This window comes from Gossypium arboreum, chromosome 12 (assembly GCF_025698485.1).
Source record: "Gossypium arboreum isolate Shixiya-1 chromosome 12, ASM2569848v2, whole genome shotgun sequence".
Lineage (NCBI taxonomy): Eukaryota > Viridiplantae > Streptophyta > Magnoliopsida > Malvales > Malvaceae > Gossypium > Gossypium arboreum.
Genome location: NC_069081.1, coordinates 15,143,678 through 15,167,001, shown reverse-complemented (window position 1 = coordinate 15,167,001; position 23,324 = coordinate 15,143,678). Strand labels below are relative to the sequence as shown.

At 38.1% G+C, this 23,324-nt stretch overlaps 1 protein-coding gene across 1 annotated transcript; it reads right to left on the bottom strand.

Annotated features, from left to right (window-relative positions):
* Positions 1-202: 202 nt before the first annotated feature.
* LOC108485879 (probable methyltransferase TCM_000336) lies at positions 203-1,684 on the bottom strand. The gene is made up of 4 exons (XM_017789725.2): positions 1,485-1,684; positions 998-1,402; positions 636-908; positions 203-559 (listed from the first exon to the last, which is right to left on the bottom strand). Exons 1-4 carry the CDS (start codon positions 1,632-1,634, stop codon positions 224-226), a joined length of 1,164 nt encoding a protein of 387 aa, XP_017645214.2. The 5' UTR covers positions 1,635-1,684; the 3' UTR covers positions 203-223.
* Positions 1,685-23,324: the final 21,640 nt, after the last annotated feature.

Genomic DNA, 23,324 nt, shown 5'->3' with positions numbered 1-23,324 from the left:
TCAAGTTCAGGGATCAAATTGGAAAAAGTTGTCAAGTTTCCAAATTAGTGTAGACTAAAAAAGTTTAGAGATCAAATTAAGAAATATCTCTAAAATCAGGGACTAAATGGGTAGTTTATCCCCTATTAAATTATTCAACATAGACAAAATTATGGAAAAAATATTATAAAACTAATTAGATTTAGACTGAGGCAAATCGGTGTTTCTCGTAATTGCATGACATTCATAATTTCTTAAGAACCATGACAAAAGTGATGGGTTTAATATCTACTTTAACCATTTCCTCATCAATCATTTTCCCATAATTGTTAAACAAGGAATCCAGATCTATCCCATCTCCAAAATGGTCGCAAAGCATGGATTCTTGAACAGCCCTCACAGTCATAGCCACTGCGGTGCCATAGCTCTCCCCATTTTTCACTTCCCTCTCTATCTCAAACATCTCAAGCTTGTCTATTTCGAACGACCCTTCTCTTCTCACTTCATCTTCTAGTTCATTTCTTGATGCTGCATAAAAATGCACGTCGTAGGAATCAACCTTTTCCTTTTCAATCTCTGCCTGCAAAACATAAGGGGGAGAAGATGTCAACAAGAAGAAATGAAATATTTATGCATGTATGAAAAACAAGGATTACCTGAGAAACAGATATGGCAAGGGATCTTGAGAGGATTTCCCAGAAGAAAGAATTGCCTCTGTCAACATGATCTTGACCTATTCTTCCTAAGAGAATCAGCACCATTCTCCCACCTGTGACTAGCTCTTCTGATCGTGATTTAAGGAACAATGAGAAGTCCTCTTGGAACTGCTTGTAGTATGCTTGGGACACACTTGGAGGGCTTGATTCAGAAATGTAAACGTTTCCTTTGTTGATGGACTTGCCATGCTCATCGTAAAGAGCTGGAGGAACCTGCATGTATAACAGTGACCATTAACTGAAATTCTTGTCATTGCATGGAATTCAAATCTAAAAACAATGGAACAGAGACAATTTTATACCTTGGAAAGCCAGTGCAAACTGTAAGACGAATAGATGAAGTGCAAGCAATTGCATGGGAACAGTCTTCCATAAAATGAACCAGGGTAGCCTGCTATGAAAATAGATGGACCCTCTTGATTTCTGTCTTTCTTAAGGTCCTTATAAAAATCAGGCAGGGACTTGAACACTGAATTGAAGTCATTTGTTGGAAGATCATTAAGGTAAACTCGAAATTCTGGCATGGGATGGAAAATTTTATGGCTAGTTCCTTCAACAGCTTCGACCATATCTTTGATGAGGGACAAGGAGTTGGGTCCAGAAGAGCAACCCAAATCAGCTATGCCTAAGCTCTTGGGAGTTACTTCATAGTAAAGTTCTTGTATCGTTTCCATGGTTATATGTTTCACCGTATCTGATGCCTTTTTCTGTAGGAGAAACATAGTTAGTAGAGAAGAAAATGAAAGAAAATGGTGACATAGAAGAAAGGAAAAAACAAACGTGCCAAACCTGGAAAGCAGAATTTTGCGCATAGCTAGTCTTGCCGATTCCTCCAGTCATATGAAAGACTTTCTCGACATCCATGTTTAGAGGTGAATTGGAATTAGCGGGGGATTGCTTTGAGTCTCCTTTTAAAGGCAAAATATTATCATAATTCATAAAGCCCGTGATCAACTTTTGGGGTTATTGCTTGTTTTATTAATATATATTACTTGTCATTGCAGTTCAATAATTTACATTTTATCATTAACCATCATGGCAGGGCCCCTCCTGGACCGAGGCCTATCTCAGATTTGTTAGTGCCCCGCTTGTTTTTTTTTTTTTTTGATGGGGTAGCCATTCAAAAGGTCTTGTAAATTAAAAGCTTAATTTGCATGTAAATGAAGTAAAAGAAGATCTATGGAGCTAAATCAGAATGTTCTTTTGGTGGATCAACATATTTAAGATGCATGTACAGTTTTTGGAATTGGATTGTGAGTAAATTGGTTGACTTGAGATGAAAATGCAATTATCATGATGTTCACATCGGTTGAAAAAAATGCAATTATTTATGGCATGCATTGAGGGCGTGAAGCTTCAACAGTTTGAAAAAGATTACCATTGAAAAGAGAAATGTAAAAGTTAGGTGCAATTCATATCTCCCTTATTAGTAACATTTTTATTATAAAAGTCCTCAGTGCTTTCCTGATCTTCTCCAAAAGGTTAAGCTGGGTTGGCTGAATTATAAAAAGCCGTAAAACATTTGCCAATATCCCATTACTTTGAAGCAATTGGTGGGTATATATTGTGAGAGTTTGTGTGACGTTTGATTTCTTGAATAGAGGAGTTCTTTTTTGTAAGTGGAGTCTTGTATCGGTTTGATTGATCTCGACTTTCCTAGAGTCCCACTACTCTAGGAATCAAAGCAACTGGAGCTTCATCACATCAACACTGTTCCAACTTTAGAGTGTGTAGCAGGGATTCTTCTCAAGTGGTACAAGAGTTGGACAAATGGCAGGCAAGGGATGCACCAATAGGACTGTCCCCAGCCATTGCTGCTGTGGGCATTCAAACACCATCAAGTTTTTCAGGGCAGTAACCATTTTGTTGGTAGCCAGCCAGGCACAGTCAAAAGGCTTGATCAGCACAACTTTTGAATGGATTATAAAGACAAGAGGCTTAAAAGCTTTATAAAAAGGTAGACAAAGGAATATATAAATGAGCTTAGAGATTCCCTTGTGAGTTTTTAAGTAGTTTTCAGTGTGCTATTAGCTAGCTGTGTAGAATATGACATCTGTTCTTGGATAAACACAATTGATCTTATGCTTCAAAGTCACAACTGATTTGACCTTTCATATTTGGAAGTAATCTATCACAGATCACACCTGTTGGAAATGTCCTGGTGAAGTAGAGAGCACATGCAGTTCAACTCAGTTGGAGGGCAGAGATTTAATTAGTGGTCATAAAATATATGTGCACGGCTGTAATTTGGGTATTGTGAGTACCCAATTTGGGTATACCTGTTTCTTTTTCCTTTTTAAGTTTAAAATTCATTGTGATTCAAATGAATCTGTCATAGTCCATTACAACCAGGAGAGGCATTACGCGCACCGCACAAAGAGGAGCACAAACATGATGGTAAAACGAAGGGGAAAGTAAAATCATTGTGGGATTGCAAGCTATGACTAATGATATCAGTGCCCACCATCATGGCTGTTTTTAGCATCTTCCCAACCCATATGCATATATAAATGCGTTTGGCGATGAAGCTCAACTTTAATTTGTTTGTACACACAAATTTAATGAAGGAAAATGACACAGAAAATTTCCGACACAAGAAAGAATGTTTATTTTAATATTTGGAAGTTACAATTTTCTAAAAGACAAGGTTTCTCTCTCTGTGTCACAAGAATAAGATTAGGTGCTTCAAATATGATTTTGTTTGGTTGAGTTTGCTTAATAATTGTGTCGAAATATATTTTTGAAAATTAAATTTTAGCGGATTAAGACTTGTTAGCGACTTTTTGAGAATCGACATGGAGTTTGTTTAGAAAATTTTAAGTTCTTACACCCTTAGAAACACTTACTTAAATGAGTTTCAAGTTTCAAAATATTTTTTTTAGGCTGGATTTAACATTTCCAGGAAAATTCATATAAAATATGTGTACAAGCCCAATTTTGGGCCCAATACCCAAAACCCCCTAAACCCAATTACAAACCAACCCAAATAACTTAGCCCAACTAAGCCCAAACCTCACCTAACCCTAGCCCACTAGCCTAAACTCCTCCAAGAAACCCTAGCTGTCAGCACATGCTCCCCTCTGCTCCACCACCGACGTCTGCAAGCACCACCACTGTACCATCGCCCCACTTGCGCCTACAACATTCAAAAAGCAGAATAGACAAATATTAAAAAAGAAATGTAATGGCTATTTAAAGCCAAATCAGAGAACCATTTAGGGGGGGTTTTTCATTTTTCTCAGAAGAAAAAAGAGATTCACATCAAAAGGTTTAGTAAATAAAAATACGAACTTGCAGCAAAGAATTTCGAAGGCTGATCTAAAGGTCTATCTACTGTTTTTCTATTTGTTTATCATTTTACCCTTTCTCTTACTCTTTCTTTGAAACGTTTTTAACACATATTATTTATGTTTATCAAAACAACATGCATCATTAAGTAAATATATAAAACAAAAAATAAAAAATAAAAAAATTTATACCTGAGGCGATTTTCGGCCACCGTACACGGTGGCCGGAGCGACGGAGCCACGGCGGAGCGATGGCCGGAGTCCTCGCCGGCATATGGACCTGGAAAGAAAAGAAAGAGCTTAGTTTTCTTTTTTTTTTCTTAACAGACGGTAGAAATGATTTTTAAGGCTGATTTTTTAACTTATATAGGTGTTATAAAACGACGTCGTTTTGGTCGGCACCCATAAGCCCCAAAACGACGCCGTTTAACCAACCTGACCCGAGAACTAGCTCCGACCCGCCTCAGGATCCGCGCGTTTTCATCTGATGGTCTAATTACGCGCGCGGTCCTTCTGCTTTTCACACGTTTCGTAATTAGCTTTTTTATTTCTTTCAAATTGGCCTCAAAGTTCATCACGTTTTGTGATTTAATCCTCTCTCATGCGACGTCGTTTTAAGGGTTCGGGTAAATTCCCCTTTTGGCCCCTGGATATTATCTGCGTATTCAAATAGGTGCCCTTTTTTTTATATTTCCTTTCGAATTGGCCCCAAAATCCTGTTTTAGTTTCGAATTTAGTCCTTCTTTGAGATTTAATCGATTTTATATTATTTTTACTTTTTATTTTATTTTTTAGCATTATTTTAATCATTATTATTATTATTACCATATTCATTAACATATTATCATTATTTTTGCTATACTATTGTTATTATTATATATACATACCTTTTATTATTTTTATGTATATTTTAAATATTTTTTCGTTATTATTATCACCTATATGGTTATTATTATTACTATTAATATATGTTTTATGCATATGTATGTATATACATTTTCCATAGGTATAGTATTATTTTAATTATCTTATTTTAATATTACTATTATATTATATCTCGCTTTTTAACATCATTATTACTATCACTATTATCATTATATATTAGTATACATTTTATACGTACATATACACATTTACATATGTAGTTTTATATATATATATTATTACTTTAATTTAATACTTTTACTTTTGTATTTCTATTATCATTACATAGTAGTACGTATTTTCATTATATATATGTATATATATATATATATGTTATATAGCATTATTAATAGCTTAATACTATTGTTTTTAGGTATTTGTGTGTCACATATGCTTTCATTAAATATATATACATTATATTCCTATTAAGCACATATCTTACATTACATACATTTTATATACATATATATTTTTACGTATACTCTGTCTAATCTTTTAATATATTACATATATTTTTGTGTGCATATATATACATTAATATCGCATTTTATGTATTTTAATACTACGTACACATATTATTATTTTTAATATATACATTTATGTGTTTATATATCGTTATTATTAGTCTTTGTTATTATTACTATTTTTAATAAATATTGCATACATATTTGTAATCTGGTATTATATGTTTTACATACATGTGCTCCCTACTACTTCATATTCACATTATTACTATCATATTTAAATACCATGCGTTATTATCGTTTCGTACTATTGTTATTTACATTATTATTATTATCGTTATCGTTTTCGTTATCATTGTTATTTTTATTTTTCCATGTTTATCATTTGTTTATAATTGCATATTATTAGCCTTGATCTTACTTCATCTTTTACGGTTGATCATGTTATTGTTTTGACACTGTCGCACCATTATTATATTCTTATACACATCAATGCTATATTTTGCTTTTACATTTTATTATAAATCGCTTTGCTTTTTGTTCAATGTATTAACTTTCATAAGAGCAAAATCCGTTATTAGGTAGTCCGAAATAATCGTGCCCTAACTTACTGGGTTTTGACTTTTCTCATTTAACCTAAATAACGGAATACTCTTTCAAATCATTATACGAGTTTTGAAAAATGCTTATTCTCGAAGATGCGAAGTGTCGTGCCCTAACTTACCGGATATGATATTTTGTCATCTCGAAATAAGAATTTTGTTTCAAAATAAAGACAATATTCGGTGTTTGAGAATTCGAGAAAACGTGCCCTAACTTACTGGGTTTCGACTTTTCTCGTTTATTTTAAATAATCGAATACCCTTTTAATAAAATACATAGATTTCATAAAAGGCAAGCTCGCTCTCGAAAATTCAAGATGTCGCGTCCTAACTTCTGGTTGTGACATTTCATATTTTGAGACGAGAAGGTCTTTAACACTTGAGCTTTTATAAAGAAGGATCGTATTTTAAAATTCTTTCAAGTTTTTTTAATTTTTGACACTAAGACACTAATTAATCAACTAGGTACCAATTTTGGGCGTATCGAGGGTGCTAATCCTTCCTCGAGCGTAACCGACTCCCGAACCTGCTTTCTTGATTTGCGTAGACCAAAATTGTTGTTTAAATAAATCAAACTATTTATTAAAAACAACCGCTTTTATGAGGTGACCCAATCACACCTCGTCAAAAAGGATCGGTGGCGACTCCCGTTCTTTTATTTTCAAAATCCAAGTCGATTCCCGTTTTTTTTTCAAAAAAATGGTTACGAAAGCTTGGCGACTCCGCTGGGGACACGAATGAGAGAGTCAAGCCACAAGTTGATTAACTCTTGTCTTTTTATCGAAAATTGAAAATTTAGTTTTGAAATACGATCCTTTCATTGCATTTCATCGCCTATTTTTGTGGTCTAAATAATACACCTTTCGTTGGTCCGATTCTTTAAATAGTGTTGCATATTGCATTGCATGACCGTTGTGGTCACACCCTCTTAAGTGGGGCGAATCTATTCCTTCGTGAGGTTTTCACCTCCGTGCGGGATAGTGGATTGCTTTGGGATACATCCGTACCTATGTCTTCGTGAGATTTTCATCTCCGTGCGACCATAGGAAATGTATTCCCCGAATCGAACTTCGGTCTGTATGAGCCTATAATGGGTGAAGATCGAGGAATATGCTGGTTCAGGTACCCTTATTCTAGAATCAAACCCCATGTAGCAAGCCTTAAGAACCCACCCTAGGTAGAGCCACTCCGAAACCCTAGTGGTTACCTGAGCAAGTGCTATATTTATTATTCTTCGTTTGCTTTGAACTGTGCATAAACTACTGACTTGCTTTGTTTTACTTTCATTGTATTTGCATGACATTTTCATCATAAAAGGTGTTGATTCGTGTTCGGTTCCTAAATAGATAGCTTATCATGGAAAAGGGGTTTTTTGATAAAGTAGAAGACAACGCGGCTGTCCGGATAGGGGCTGAGACAACACAACAAGGGAAAGGTGACGTCTTACCAAGGGGTATGTGTCAGAGCTATGGAATTTCACTCGGATCAGCGTAACCCAGAATAATCTCCAAGATTTGAAAGAAATATGGAACCAGTGGGACGACGAGGTCAAACAGTTATTCTATTGTCATTACGGTGATTTACCTTATCGCTTGATGTCAAGGTAGACGAGCACATGTTTGAGCCCTTGCCCAATATTGGAATTACGCTACGGTTGCTTCACTTTTGGGAAGGTAGATTTGGTACCTACTATAGAAGAATACACGACCTTGCTCCGTTGCCCAAAGATTCAGATAGGCGAATTTATACCGGACACCAAGCGTCAAAGATTTTCAAAAAAGCGATGAACATCACGGGATGAGCGAGCGATGGGTGACAACCGGATCAAACAAAAAGGAGATTGTAAATGCATCCCATGGAGGAACCCGAGGATCTAATCTTAGCGCACCGAGCGTGAAGAAAAGGGTAGATGTCTTCGCCTTGAGCATCTATGGATGGTCATCTTCCCAAGGCTTTGAGGCATGTAGACGAGGTTTGTTGTTGACCTTTTGATAGGCTTGGTAAAGGAACCACACCTGCATTCGCAATCTTGGAGGAAACTTTCAGATCATTAAATGCTTGTAGAAGAGCAGGTGAAGGGAGATTTATTGGATGTGCACAGCTCTTACTATCCTGGTTCCACAGCCATTTTTGGAAAGTGGAAAAGGTCTCATATCGTATATTCTCTGAAAATTACTCTCCGCTGAAAGAGTTAGTGGCTACACCGAGGCGAGATGATGTAACAGAAGAAAATTGGATGACGGTTCTCCAAAATCTGCAAGAAGAAGATGTTGAATGGAGAGCCCCGTGGATGGTCCCTGATGAAATATTATATCGATGCGGAGATTTTGATTGGGTTCCCTTGTTAGGAGTATGGGGAGCCGTCGGATATGCTTCTCTGCTTGCATTGTGACAATACAGATCCAGACAGTTTACACCACCAACATACGGGTTAGCCCAGTGCGAGTTCACGTTCACAGGGAATAATTACAAAAAGAAAATTCGCGAGATATCAAATGCCTGGAACCAGACTCGTAAAATGAAGAATTTTGCTGCCAATCCCATGACTACTCCTGAGTACGACCGATGGTGGAATCAGAGGATTAACTACAACATCCCTACATCAGATCAAGGGAATCCTCAGTCGATAGAAGAGCACTTGAAAGTAATCCCATCTGAGCTGGAAATCATCAGGCAAGATTTTGAGAGAAAGAGTCTGGAGCTAGAAAAAAGGATTGAGCATTTGGAAGAAGAAAAGATGCAGTTAGGGTTAGACGTCGATGCCCAGAAACTAGAAGCTAAAAGACTCAGAAAAGGGAAAAACAAGGCCGAAGAGGACTTAGACAGTTTAAAACGGACTATAAGAAGTGCAGAGATCAATGAGAACCGTTGGGTTAGGAAAAACATCCGAACAATGGTGACATGAAGTTAAAGAAGAACAAAGCAAAGCCAACCAGTGGGAGGAAAAATTTCGCGATGCTCAAGCTCGAGAAGGTGCTCTGAAAAGAAGTTTGGTAGAAAGTCAGAATGAGAAAGAAGGGTTAAAGATCCGGATATTAGAGTTAAAGAGGTTATTGTACCAGTATCGCTCGCGTAACTCTGCAATCGAGTTGAAAGCTAGTCAGAACAGAATCGAAGAATTAAAAAAGAATATAGAAGAACTCAAAACAATACGCAAAATCGTGAACTTGGATAGAACTCCTCGAGGTAAATAACGAGCGATGGAAGGAGCAACTTCATCAATCCCAAGACCAAGTCAGGAGCAGGGACTACATCATGGGCGAGGCTTTGACTCAAGTACGAGAATTGGCTGACCACTTGCAAACATTAGCAGTACAAGCCGATGTGCTGAGTTTAAAATACGAGTCAGAGTCGGACCGAGGCCAAAAGCTAGATTGGCTTCTTAGACAGGTCAAGGCCTTAAGTATCAGGGCCAAGCCTTATATGTAATCTATTTTATGTAAAGAAACTTGTTTTCTAGAAAAGTTACTCTAATGAAATCGAATTGGAATCAATGCCTTTTTGCATTCATCGCATTCATTGCATTCATACATCAGCATTGCATCATACGCACTAAAAACTCACAAGAAACCCTAAAAATCATGGCAGTTACCCTGGAACATCGTTACGGTACAAGAGGGAAAACAAAAGCAATGGATCAAAGGTTAGAGAGATTGGAACAAATGCAAAAAGAGATGCAGGATCAACTACAAACACGTATGCAAGAACAGCTGGCCAAAATCCAGTAAGATGTAAGGGACCAGATGTTGGAGTCCCAAAGAAGTATGATGGATCAATTAACGCGTCTATTGGCTGGTGGATTAAAAAAAGGGAAAAGCCCCATAATCAATAATGGAGATGACAACGAAGATCCCGTCTACCCTCCGGGGTTTGTCCCAGCGGATGTTCAGACACAACCTGATGTGTACCCAAGAAGGCCATCAGTCACAATCAGGCCTCAACCATTTCAAGCCGATGTCTCGGCACAGATGAATTATCAGACTGGTTTGGGCTCTAATCCGAGGGACAATCCGACCAACCCTGTGGTCCTCAATCTCGATGAAGTAATAGAAGCAGAAAAGACAAGGGTAGAATTCCCGAGAGAGCTTGAAGAAAGATGTAGATGGTTGGAAGAAAAATTTAAAGAAATGGAAAACACCGACTATCGTGGTGGAATCGACGCTAAGGAATTAAGTTTGGTTCGGACACTGTACTCCTCCCAAGTTCAAGACCCGAATTTGAGAAATACAACGGACTAGGCGTCCCGAGGCTCACATCACTATGTTCTGCAGACGAATGGCGAGCTATATCAATAATGACCAACTATTGATCCATTGTTTCGGGAAAGTCCGGTTGGGGCCGCTTCTAGATGGTACAACCAACCGAGTCGTAACGGATCAGTTCATGGAGGATTTAGCACGAGCTTTCATGAAGCAATCTGATCACGTGATGAGACATGGCTCCTGATAGAGTCACGTTACAGAACATGGAGAAGAAACAAAATGAGAGTTTCAGGCAATACGCCCAAAGATGGAGAGAGGTAGCAACGCAAGTTCAACCACCTCTTTTGGAGAAAGAAATGACCATGCTCTTTATCAATACACTGAAGGCTCCATTCATTAACCACATGCTAGGGAGCGCTACTAAAAGCTTCTCAGACATAGTAATGTCTGGAGAAATGATAGAGAACGCGATAAGATGTGGAAGGATTGAAGCAGGGGAAAGTGCCAAGAAATCAGCCCCGAGAAGGAAAGAGAACGATGTGAACAACACGAGTATGTATAATAAGCCAGTCACTATGAGCCAACCAAAGGTGGTGACTACCAGCCATCAGGGCTCCGCAAGACGGGACTTCAACCCAAGGCCTAACACGGAAAGAGTCCAGTTTACTCCTATCCCGATGTCCTACAAGGAATTGTACCAGAGCTTATTCGATGCCCATGTAGTGTCGCCCTTCTATCTAAAGCCAATGCAACCCCATTCTCCAAGTGAGTACACGCATAAGCGCCAATCACGAATACCATGCAGAGAGCCACGTGGCACTCAATAGAAAAGCGCACCACTTTCAAGAAGTGGTTGAAAGACTCATCAACATGGGCATCGTGAAATTCGATGATACACCTAGTCACGAAAACCCGTTACCTAATCATGGGGATAAGGGTATAAATGCCATAATCGAGAGTTCAGGGAAGGAAATTAAGATGAATGTTGCAGAAGTGAATACTCCACTAAAAGAAGTATGGAAGAAAATGGTGGAAAAAGGGTTGGTAACACAGAATTCAGGGGACAGACACCAAGGAGCAAAAAGTTATTGCGAGTTCCATAATCAAGAGGACCATGAGATTCAGAAATGCCGCGAATTCAGGGCTCTAGTACAAGGGTTAATGGATAATAAGGAGCTGGAATTCTTCGAGTATGCTAGGAGCCCAGAAAGAACAGACGTGTGTGCTTTAGAGGAAGGGTCGACGAGAAACGCTTGTAAAATCAACCACCCATTGGTTATCATATCACGCTTAAGAACTAATGAAGACGGGACACAAGTCACACCCAAAGTCGTGATCCAGAAGCCCGTTGCTTTCCCTTATAAAGATAGTAAGAGGGTACCATGGAATTACAGCTGCAATGTGACGATCCCAGGAAAGAAGAGCCCGGCCAGTGCTTCACAACAAAACCAAGATGTAGGTTTTTTACCGCAGTGGGAGACGTTATGTTCCCGAGGGTGCAGGAACCAAAATTGCCAAGAAAGAATCCCAACAGTTGATCAAAGGAAAGAAAAACGATCGGGTTGAATCGCCGATCAATGAGTCTGAATCGAGAATGAAGCGAGGAATTCTTAAAATTTTAAAACACAATGAGTACTGACATCGTGGAACATTACATAAGCAACCGCTCGCATTTGATTGCTAGCTTTACTTTTGAGCTCGAAACGCATCGGGCGCGTTAATGAAAGTGCTGAACGAGACATACGTCGCGCATGACATCTCTGTCAACAAACTGGACCTCCTGGTCAAAAATATCAGCGCCGAGAATTTTATTTTATTTAACGACAACGAAATACCACTAGGAGGTATGGGGTCCACAAAGGCCCTGCATATTACCACGCGTTGCAAGGGATAAACATTACCGGGGGTATTGATCGATAATGGATCAGCACTAAACGTCTTACCCCTATCCACACTGAATAGGTTGCCTGTGGATAGTTCCCATATGAAGACATGCCAAAATGTAGTAAGGGCATTTGATGGTACTGAAAGGAAAGTAATGGGGAGGATTGAATTACCCCTTCAAATCGGTCCTAGCACGTATGAGGTAGATTTCTTAGTAATGGACATCAAACCCTCTTACAATTGCCTATTGGGAAGACCATGGATCCACTCGGCAGGGACAGTGCCGTCATCATTACATCAGAAGCTCAAACTTATAACGGAAGGTCGATTGGTGACTATAAATGCGGAGGAAGACATCATTGCATCTGTTACCAACAATGCACCATATGTGAGGACAGATGATGAAGCCATAGAATGTTCTTTTTGATCGTTGGAATTCGTAAATGCGACCTTTGTTGTCGAAGGAAATAAAGTCCCAACACCCAGACTTTTCAAAACCACAAGAATGGGACTACAACTGATGGTTGGGAAGGGAGTCTTGCTAGGGAAAGGACTTGGAAAAAGCCTACAAGGAAGGGTCAAAGTACCTATGCTCACGGACAAACGGGACCGCTTTGGCTTAGGATTCAAGCCAGATGCAAGACAAAAGAAAGAGGAGCAAGAGAAGAAACAAGAAAGGAGAAGAGCGCGTTTGAACGGGGAAGAGGTTAAATGGAAGCCAATGACCTTTCCCCATATATCCAGAACGTTTGTGTCGGGAGGAACTATTTATGCCGGAGGAAGATCGGCAGGCCAAGAGTCCACTGAAGAAATGCGGAAAAGCTTAAGCATTAATGCCACGTTCGAAGGAGGAACTGGAGAAGAGAATAGGGCGGGCATTCGCCCTTATGAGCCAGAAAGTGTTTTGAATAATTGGACTGCGGAAGAGATTCCTGTAGTCTTTAAAACTAACATAGAGTAATGCCCAAAACACGCTTATTACCCTAGGCCTAGGAGTAATAAGTGTCTTTTTATGAAATAGGCCTATGTTTGAAATCGTTATTTCAATGAAATGCATCCTTTCGTCTTATTCAGTGCAAATATTCTTTTATTCTTTCATTCATAATCATACCGTACATGCCATTGTTCTTAGATTCTTTTGTTCTTTGCATCTTCCTTTCTGCCCAAAACAGGTCTCCAGATATTAACGATGTGAGTGACCTTGCTATTAATTCGGAGTCTCCTTTTGAGCGCGATATGTGTCTAGAGGGATCCGAGGATTTTGGAGATGACAGTGATTGTAACTTATCCCCCAATTTGTTAAGAATGGTAGAACAAGATGAAAACCAGATTTTACCTCACAAGGAGTCGGTAGAAATCGTGAACTTGGGAGATGAACTAGAAAGGAGAGAAATAAAGATCAGACTTGCATCACCACAGAGACAAAGCGACACCTTATTAAGTTACTCCAAGAGTTCAAAGATGTCTTTGCATGGTCATATCAGGATATGCCTGGGCTAAGTATTGACATTATGGTACACAGGCTCCCCATCAAAGAAGAATGCAAGCCAGTTCAGCAAAAGCTTCGAAGGATGCGGCCCGATGTTCTGTTGAAAACAAAAGAGGAGGTCAAGAAGCAATTTGATGCTGGTTTCTTACAAGTAGTCAAGTACTCGGAATGGGTAGCCAACATCGTCCCCGTCCCTAAAAAAGATGGAAAGGTACGGATGTGTGTAGACTACAGAGACTTAAACAAAGCCAGCCCGAAGGATAATTTTCCGTTGCCTCATATTGATACCTTGGTGGATAACACGGCAGGGTACTCACTCTTCTCCTTCATGGATGGTTTCTCGGGGTACAATCAGATCAAGATGCATCCTGAAGACATGAATAAAACCATATTTGTGACCATGTGGGGAACCTTTTGCTATAAAGTAATGCCGTTTGAATTGAAAAATACGAGAGCAACATATCAGAGAGCCATGGTTACCCTATTTCATGATATGATGCATAAAGAAATTGAAGTTTATGTCGACGACATGATCGCCAAATCTCGGACTGAAGAAGAGCATGTGCAAGTCTTAAGAAAATTATTTTTGAGGTTGAGAAAATTCGGTTGAAACTCAATCCATAAAATGTACCTTCGAGCCGGTCGGAAAAGCTGCTAGGATTCGTGGTCGATGGAAAAGGGATTGAGATCGACCAGCACAAAGTCAAGGCCATACAAGAATTACCTCCACCACGTACTCAGAAGGAAGTTCGAAGATTCCTAGGAAGACTAAATTACATCGCTCGGTTTATTTCACAACTAACCGAGAAATGTGACCCCATATTCCGTCTCCTTAAGAAACACAACCCTGGTAGTTGGGACGAGGAATGCCAGAAGACTTTCGACAAGATTAAGCAATATTTGTCTAATGCCCTAGTGTTGACACCACCTAATCCAAATAAGCCATTGATACTGTATTTGATGGTGTTTGAAAATTCTATGGGATGCGTGCTTGGCCAACACGATGAATCGGGAAGGAAAGAAAGAGCGATATATTACCTCAGTAAAAGTTTCTTGAGTGTGAGACAAGATACTCGTTAAATCGAAAAGTTGTCTTTGTGCCTTGATCTGGACAACCCAAGATCGAGATAATACATGTTGTACCATACAACTTGGCTGATCTCTAAAATGGATCCTCTGAAATACTTGATGGAGTCGACCGCCTGAATGGGAGAATGGCCCGATGGCAAATTCTACTTTCCGAGTGCGATATAGTCTATGTGAACCGGAGGTAGTGAAAGGAGTGCGATAGCGATTTCCTAGCCATGAGCCTTAGAGGACTACGAGCCTCTGAACTTTGATTTCCCAAATGAAGATCTAATGTGCATAGCAACCACGAAGAAGACCCTCAAGAAGGTCACCCTTGGAAGCTAAACTTTGACGGAGCATCAAATGCCATGGCTAACGGAATCGGGGCAGTTCTGGTGTCCCCGAACGGAAATCATTATCCATTCACTAGTAAGTTGGATTTATTTGCACGAATAATATGGCGAGAATCTGAAGCATGCATCATGGGAATACGTCTTTGCCATAGAGCGTAAAGTCAATGTGTTAGAGGTATATGGAGATTACGCCTAGTGATTTATCAACTCAAAGGTGAATGGGAGACAAGAGACCCCAAATTGATCAATTACCGGAAGTTGATCCTTGAGTTAATTAAAGAGTTTGATGATATTGTCTTCTACTACCTCCCACGAGAAGAAAATCAGATGGCTGACGCCCTAGCAACTCTGGCTTCTATGATTAAGGTGAACCAATCAGAAGATGTGAAACCGATCCAAATGAGCATTTACGAGGCCCCGGCTCATTGTTACAACCTTGAAGAAGAAGAGGAAAATGATGATCACCCTTGGTACCACGATATCCTACGATATGTGAAGAATTGTAAGTATCCTGACCAAGCTACTAAGAACGACAAGAGAACGTTAAGAAGACTGGCCAGTGACTATGTCTTAGATGGGGAGATCCTATACAAAAGAAGGAAGGATCGGGTACTATTCAGATGTGTAGACGCCATTGAGGCTAAGAAAATCTTGGAAGAAGTCCACGAGGGTATCTGCGGGACACACGCTAATGGTTTTACAATGGCCAGACAAATTATGAGGTTCGGTTATTATTGGTCCACTATGGAAGGAGACTGTATTAACTACGCCAAAAGATGTCATAAGTGCCAAATCTATGGAGACAAGATTAATGTGCCTCCCTCACCTCTGCATGTCATGACCTCGCCATGGCCTTTCTCGATGTGGGGCATGGATGTGATTGGGCCAATTTTGCCAAAAACTTCAAATGGGCATCGTTTCATCTTTATGATCATCGATTATTTCATCAAATGGGTGGAGGCCTCTTCATACGCCAATGTCACTAAATCAGCAGTTAGCAAGTTCCTAAAAAAGGAAATCATCTGTCGATAAGGAATGCCAGAAAGGATCATATCTGACAACGCATTGAATTTAAATAATAGCACGATAGCGGATGTCTGCGATCGATTCAAGATCGACATCACAACTCGTCACCGTATCGCTCAAGATGAACAAAGCGGTCGAAGCGACCAATAAGAACATCAAGAAGATTGTAGGAAAGATGATGAAACTTATAAAGATTGGCATGAGAAGCTACCATTTGCCCTCTATGCTTATCGAACGTCTATCGAACTTCTCTTGGGGCAACGCCTTTCTTATTAGTCTATGGAATGGAGGCGCTTTACCTATCGAGGTCGAGATCCCTTCCCTTAGAGTCTTGTCAGAGGTAAAGTTGGATGAAGCAGAATGGATCCAGTCCCGATACCATCAGTTGAATTTGATTGAAGAAAAGAGGCTACGGGCTATTCGCCATGGTCAGATGTACCAAAAGCGAATGATGCGAGCTTACGACAAAAAGGTTCGTCCCAGAAAGTTCCACGAGGAGACCTAATCTTGAAAAAGATCCCCCATACAAAAAGACTTGAGAGGAAAATGGATGCCGAATTGGGAAGGGCCTCATGTGGTGAAGAAAACCTTTTCTGGCGGAGCATTGGTATTGGCTGAAATGGATGGCAAGACCTTATCCAATCCCGTGAATTCGGATTCGGTTAAGAAATACTTCGCCTAAAAAAAAAAAGGAAAAAAAAGGGGAGAGGCCAGGGTGAAAACTCGCAAAGAGCATCTTGAGACCAAAGGGATTTTGAATTAAAAACCCGTAAAGGGCGATTCAAATTTTGATCAAAGGCGGGGCATGCGATGGTCTTATGGTGCCTAAACTAACAAGGAGGAGAGATGTTACATCTTGGGGCATTTGCAAGAGTACCCTAGATCCCCTAAACACATATTGGGCAAAAAGGAGCCCTCAAGAAGTCAGTACAGAGAAACTCACGCTGCGGTATCTAGGGCACCTATTCCCTTTTATTCGTTTTGTATTCCAGCAATGTTTGTTGATTGCGATTAATATATTCCCTTCAAATGTTATTTCTGATAAATTTCAGTTTTTGTCGTTGTTATAATCTCTTTCAAGCATTTTGCATTGAAATGATGATTAATGGACTAAAACCATTTTTGCAAAAAGAGTTTTGCACATTACTCCGAAAGTTTCTAAATAGTACAGGGACCTGAAACAGGACTATTATTTAGAACTAACCAAACTCAAAGATTGGAAGCATCTGAAAAGAAAGAGTTTAAATTGGGACTACCTCTTCGGGTTTTCTATTCAAAAATTGAGCTGAACAAGAAGACAGGATACCATTTCAGTAAAGGAACCTTGATGAACAAAGAGCAATGGCAACCTAAACAGGGATTCATGCTCACAACATGCTGCACTCATACATTCATAGATCATTCATAAGTGCATCTAATTAGGAACATTTGATTCATTTTGATCATAACATCCTAATTCTTTGACATAAGCATAAATCTGAGGCCGATTCTCTGTGTCATGTCCCTAGAATCGATGAATTCATAAGCCTTAACCCTCTAGCGGTAGGGTAACAGTGAAGATTTACTGATCTTAACCCCTAGCGGTAGGAAGCAGATCGAAGACGAAGGGTCTTAAACCCCTAATCGGTAGGGTAACAGATCAATTGCGATCTTATCTCCTAAGCGGAGGGAAGCAGATCGAAGATGAAGATCTTAACCGCCTAAGCAGTAGGGAAACAGATCAAAGAAGATGGGCCTTAACCCCCTAAGCAGTAGGGTAATAGCCTGAAAATCACAGATCTTGTCTCCCTGAAGTTGCAGTGGAACAGATCGAATCCAGCGAATCTTGTCTTCCTGAAGTTGCAGTGAAGTAGATTGAAGATTTATAGATCTTAATCCCCTAAGCAGTAGGAAAACAGATCGAAGATAATGAGCTTTAACCCCCTAAGTAGTAGGGTAATAGGTTGAAAATTACAGATCTTGCCTCCTCGAATGCAGTGAAGCAGATTCAAACCACCAAGCTTTAACCCCCTAAGCAGAAGGGTAACAAGCTGATGTTCATAAGGTCTTAAACCCCTAAGCAGTAGGGAAACAGACCAAATTGCAGATCTTATCTCCCTAAGCAGTAGTGGTGTAGATCGAAGACGAAGAACCTTAAACCCCTAGCGGTAGGGTAACAGGTTAAATTGCGATCTTATCTCCTAAGCGATAGTGGAGCAGATCGAAGACGAAGAACCTTAAACCCCTAGCGGTAGGGTAACAGGTTGAGTATCTGATCTAAAACCCTAGCGATGAGGGAAGCAGATCAAAGATGACAAGCCTTAATCCCTTAGCGGTGAGGGTAACAGTGAAAATTAAATATCTTCTTTACGAAACAAAGATGGAGTTGATCGAAGCCACAGCAGATCTCCTTGAAGTTTCAATGGAGTAGATTGAAGTCACATGTCTTAGCTCCATAGAGTTGCAGTGGAGCAGATCAAAACAAACCTCACCTTCTCGAAGCTGCAGTAGAGCAGGGAAGCGGAGTGAGGCAACAAGATTGGAATGAAGCTACCTGGGGAAAAGGAGCGCTAGACAAGTCCAGACATAGTGAGACCAGGAAAAATTGGTCTTTCTCAAGTCTTTGCTCTGTTCTCGTTACACGACAACAAGCAAAGAGGGGAAGCTGTACAAGCCCAATTTTGGGCCCAATACCCAAAACCCCCTAAACCCAATTACAAACCAACCCAAATAACTCAGCCCAACTAAGCCCAAACCTCACCTAACCCTAGCCCACTAGCCTAAACTCCTCCAAGAAACCCTAGCCGTCAGCACATGCTCCCCTCTGCTCCACCACCGACGTCTGCAAGCACCACCACTGTACCACCGCCCCACTTGCGCCTACAACATTCAAAAAGCAGAATAGACAAATATTAAAAAAGAAATGTAGTGGCTATTTAAAGCCAAATCAGAGAACCATTTAGGGGGGGTTTTTCATTTTTCTCAGAAGAAAAAAGAGATTCACATCAAAAGGTTTAGTAAATAAAAATACGAACTTGCAGCAAAGAATTTCGAAGGCTGATCTAAAGGTCTATCTACTGTTTTTCTATTTGTTTATCATTTTACCCTTTCTCTTACTCTTTCTTTGAAACGTTATTAACACATATTATTTATGTTTATCAAAACAACATGCATCATTAAGTAAATATATAAAACAAAACAAAAAAAAATTATACCTGAGGCGATTTTCGGCCACCGTACACGGTGGCCGGGCGACTGAACCTGCAGCGGAGCGATGGCCGGAGTCCTCGCCGGCATATGGACCTACAAAGAAAAGAAAGAGCTTAGTTTTCTTTTTTTTCTTAATGACAGTAGAAATGATTTTTAAGGCTGATTTTTAACTTATATAGGTGTTATAAAACGACGTCGTTTTGGTCGGCACCCATAAGCCCCAAAACGACGCCGTTTAACCAACCTCGACCCGAGAAGCGGCTCAACCCGCCTCGGGATCCGCGTTTTCATCGATGGTCTAATTACGCGCGGTCCTTCCGCTTTTCACGTTTCGCAATTAGCTTTTTTATTTCTTTCAAATTGGCCTCAAAGTTCATCACGTTTTGTGATTTAATCCTCTCTTCTGCGACGTCGTTTTAAGGGTTCGGGTAAATTCCCCTTTTGGCCCTTGGATATTATCTGCGTATTCAAATAGGTGCCTTTTTTTTTATATTTCCTTTCGAATTGGCCCCAAAATCCTGTTTTAGTTTCGAATTTAGTCCCTTCTTTGAGATTTAATCTGATTTTTATATTATTTTTACTTTTTATTTTATTTTTTTAGCATTATTTTAACTGTTATTATTATTATTATTACCATATTCATTAACATATTATCATTATTTTTGCTATACTATTGTTATTATTATATATACATACCTTTTATTATTTTTATGTATATTTTAAATATTATTATCGTTATTATTATCACCTATATGGTTATTATTATTACTATTAATATATGTTTTATGCATATGTATGTATATACATTTTCCATAGGTATAGTATTATTTTAATTATCTTATTTTAATATTACTATTATATTATATCTCCTTTTTAACATCATTATTACTATCACTATTATCATTATATATTAGTATACATTTTTATACGTACATATATACATTTACATATGTAGTTTTATATATATATATATATATTATTACTTTAATTTAATACTTTTACTTTTGTATTTCTATTATCATTACATAGTAGTACGTATTTTCATTATATATATATATATATATATATATATATATATTATATAGCATTATTAATAGCTTAATACTATTGTTTTTAGGTATTTGTGTGTCACATATGCTTTCATTAAATATATATACATTATATTCCCTATTAAGCACATATCTTACATTACATACATTTTTATATACATATATATTTTTACGTATACTCTGTCTAATCTTTTAATATATTACATATATTTTGTGTGCATATATGTCATTAATATCGCATTTTATGTATTTTAATACTACGTACACATATTATTATTTTAATATATACATTTATGTGTTTATATATCGTTATTATTAGTCTTTGTTATTATTACTATTTTAATAAATATTGCATACATATTTGTAATCTGGTATTATATGTTTTACATACATGTGCTCCCTACTACTTCATATTCACATTATTACTATCATATTTAAATACCATGCGTTATTATCGTTTCGTACTATTGTTATTTACATTATTATTATTATCGTTATCGTTTTCGTTATCATTGTTATTTTTATTTTTGCCATGTTTATCATTTGTTTATAATTGCATATTATTAGCCTTGATCTTACTTCATCTTTTACGGTTGATCATGTTATTGTTTTGACACCGTCGCACCATTATTATATTCTTATACACGTCAATGCTATATTTTGCTTTTACATTTTATTATAAATCGCGTTGCTTTTTGTTCAATGTATTAAAACAATTCTTTCATAAGAGCAAAATCCGTTATTAGGTAGTCCGAAATAATCGTGCCCTAACTTACTGGGTTTCGACTTTTCTCATTTAACCTAAATAACGGAATACTCTTTCAAATCATTATACGAGTTTTGAAAAATGCTTATTCTCGAAGATGCTAAGTGTCGTGCCCTAACTTACCGGGTATGATATTTTGTCATCTCGAAATAAGAATTTTGTTTCAAAATAAAGACAATATTCGGTGTTTGAGAATTCGAGAAAACGTGCCCTAACTTACTGGGTTTCGACTTTTCTCGTTTATTCTAAATAATCGAATACCCTTTTAATAAAATACATAGATTTCATAAAAGGCAAGCTCGCTCTCGAAAATTCAAGATGTCGCGTCCTAACTTACTGGTTGTGACATTTCATATTTTGAGACGAGAAGGTCTTTAACACTTGAGCTTTTTATAAAGAAGGATCGTATTTTAAAATTCTTTCAAGTTTTTTTAATTTTTGACACTAAGACACTAATTAATCAACTAGGTACCAATTTTGGGCGTATCGAGGGTGCTAATCCTTCCTCGAGCGTAACCGACTCCCGAACCTGTTTTCTTGATTTGCGTAGACCAAAATTGTTGTTTAAATAAATCAAACTATTTATTAAAAACAACCGCTTTTATGAGGTGACCCGATCACACCTTGTCAAAAAGGATCGGTGGCGACTCCCATTCTTTTATTTTCAAAATCTAAATCGATTCCCGTTTTTTTTCAAAAAAATGGTTACGACAATATGATTTCTCAAATTGAGTTTTATAAATTTTTTATTTTTAATTAATTTAGTTAATTAGAAATAATGTTTTTAAAAATATGATATTTTATAAAAAATTATTTATTTTAATTAGAGAAAAATTACAATGGTATGATGTATGATATTATCACTTTCATTTGTGGTGACTTGCAATTAGTATTAATTTTATGTCTCCAAATACCCCTTCAAACTATTGAATCATGTACACGATTTTGTTGTGTGTAACAAGCAGACAAGTTCCAGTTTAAATTTTAAGTCAAAGTTTTCTCATCTATCAATTATGTTAGAATTAAGTGACCCAAATTCTTATTTAAATAAAATACGATGGAAAATAAAATAAAAGTAAAATCCATATAGAACTAGACTTCTTTTATTTTATTTTAGAATAAGGTTTTAAACCTTATTAAACTCCATCTATTTTATATTGATTAGATAAGGTGTTTCAATCCTACTAGAATATGGCTTTGCAAGCCTATAAATAGACATAGTCTATTCCTCTTGTATTAGAGTAAAAAATTTTTCGACATAGTGAATTTTCTTCTCCTCTCGCCTGTGGTTTTTTCGAAAGGGTTTCCACATAAAATTTATGTGTTCTTTATTTTTATTTATTTTATTCTATTTTATTTTTCACAAATTGGTATCGAGCTTCCGGGTTATTCATCTCGATCACGGTAATGGCGTCTTTGAAGTATGAAATTCATTGTTGGATCGCAACACCGATTTGCGTTGTGGCAAATTAAGATGCAAGCGCTTCTTGCACGATGGATCTAGAGGATGCCCCGCTAGGATAGATAAGATGCCTTCGACATTAACAGATGAAGAGAAGAAGCGTAAGGATTGAAAGGCATTAACACAATTACATCGCATTTGTCCAACGAAATTTTGCGGGATGTGATGAAAGAGAAAACCGCCACGCATTATGGAAGAGGCTAGAACAAATATGTATGTCGAAAACTCTAACAAGCAAGTTGCATATGAAGCGGCGTCTTTATGCTCATCGTTTGGAGGAAGGTGCGTCAGTACACGAACACTTAATGTGTTTAAAGAAATTCTCTCAAACTTGGAGGCCATGGAGGTTCGGTATGATAAGGAAGATCTAGGGTTGATTCTACTTTGTTCGTTGCCCTGTCTTATTCAACCTTTAGAGACGCGATTTTATATAGCCGCGAGTCTCTCACGATTGATGAGGTTTATGATTCTTTAACCTCGTATGATAAGATGAAGCATCTTGTGGTTAAACCCAACTCTCGGGGAGAGGGTCTCATTGTTCGTGGGAGACAAGACCGGAATGTTGATGATGATCGTGGTAGAACACGAGCGGAATCCTCGTGGTAAATCTAAGGGTAGATCGAAATCTTCAAACAGAGGTAAAACTTGCAACTTCGCAAGAAGAAAGGGCACATTAAATCTGAGTGCTATAAGCTACAAAATAAGATTAAAAGGAGGCTGCGAATCAAAAGGAAAACAACTAGAAAATTCGGTGAAGGCGATGTTGTAGAAGACTACAATGATGGTGAACTTCTAGTTGCTTCATCAATGATTCTAAAGTGGCGAGTGGATACTTGATTCAGTGCACCTTCCACATGAGTCCCA

Excerpts from the sequence above, each read along its gene's own strand:
- LOC108485879 (XM_017789725.2), bottom strand. The coding sequence starts at position 1,634 with ATGAATTATGATAATATTTTGCCTTTAAAAGGAGACTCAAAGCAATCC. Across the intron at positions 909-997 it reads GTTTGCACTGGCTTTCCAAG|GTTCCTCCAGCTCTTTACGA; the intron begins GTATAAAATTGT and ends TTATACATGCAG. Across the intron at positions 560-635 it reads TTGCCATATCTGTTTCTCAG|GCAGAGATTGAAAAGGAAAA; the intron begins GTAATCCTTGTT and ends TATGTTTTGCAG.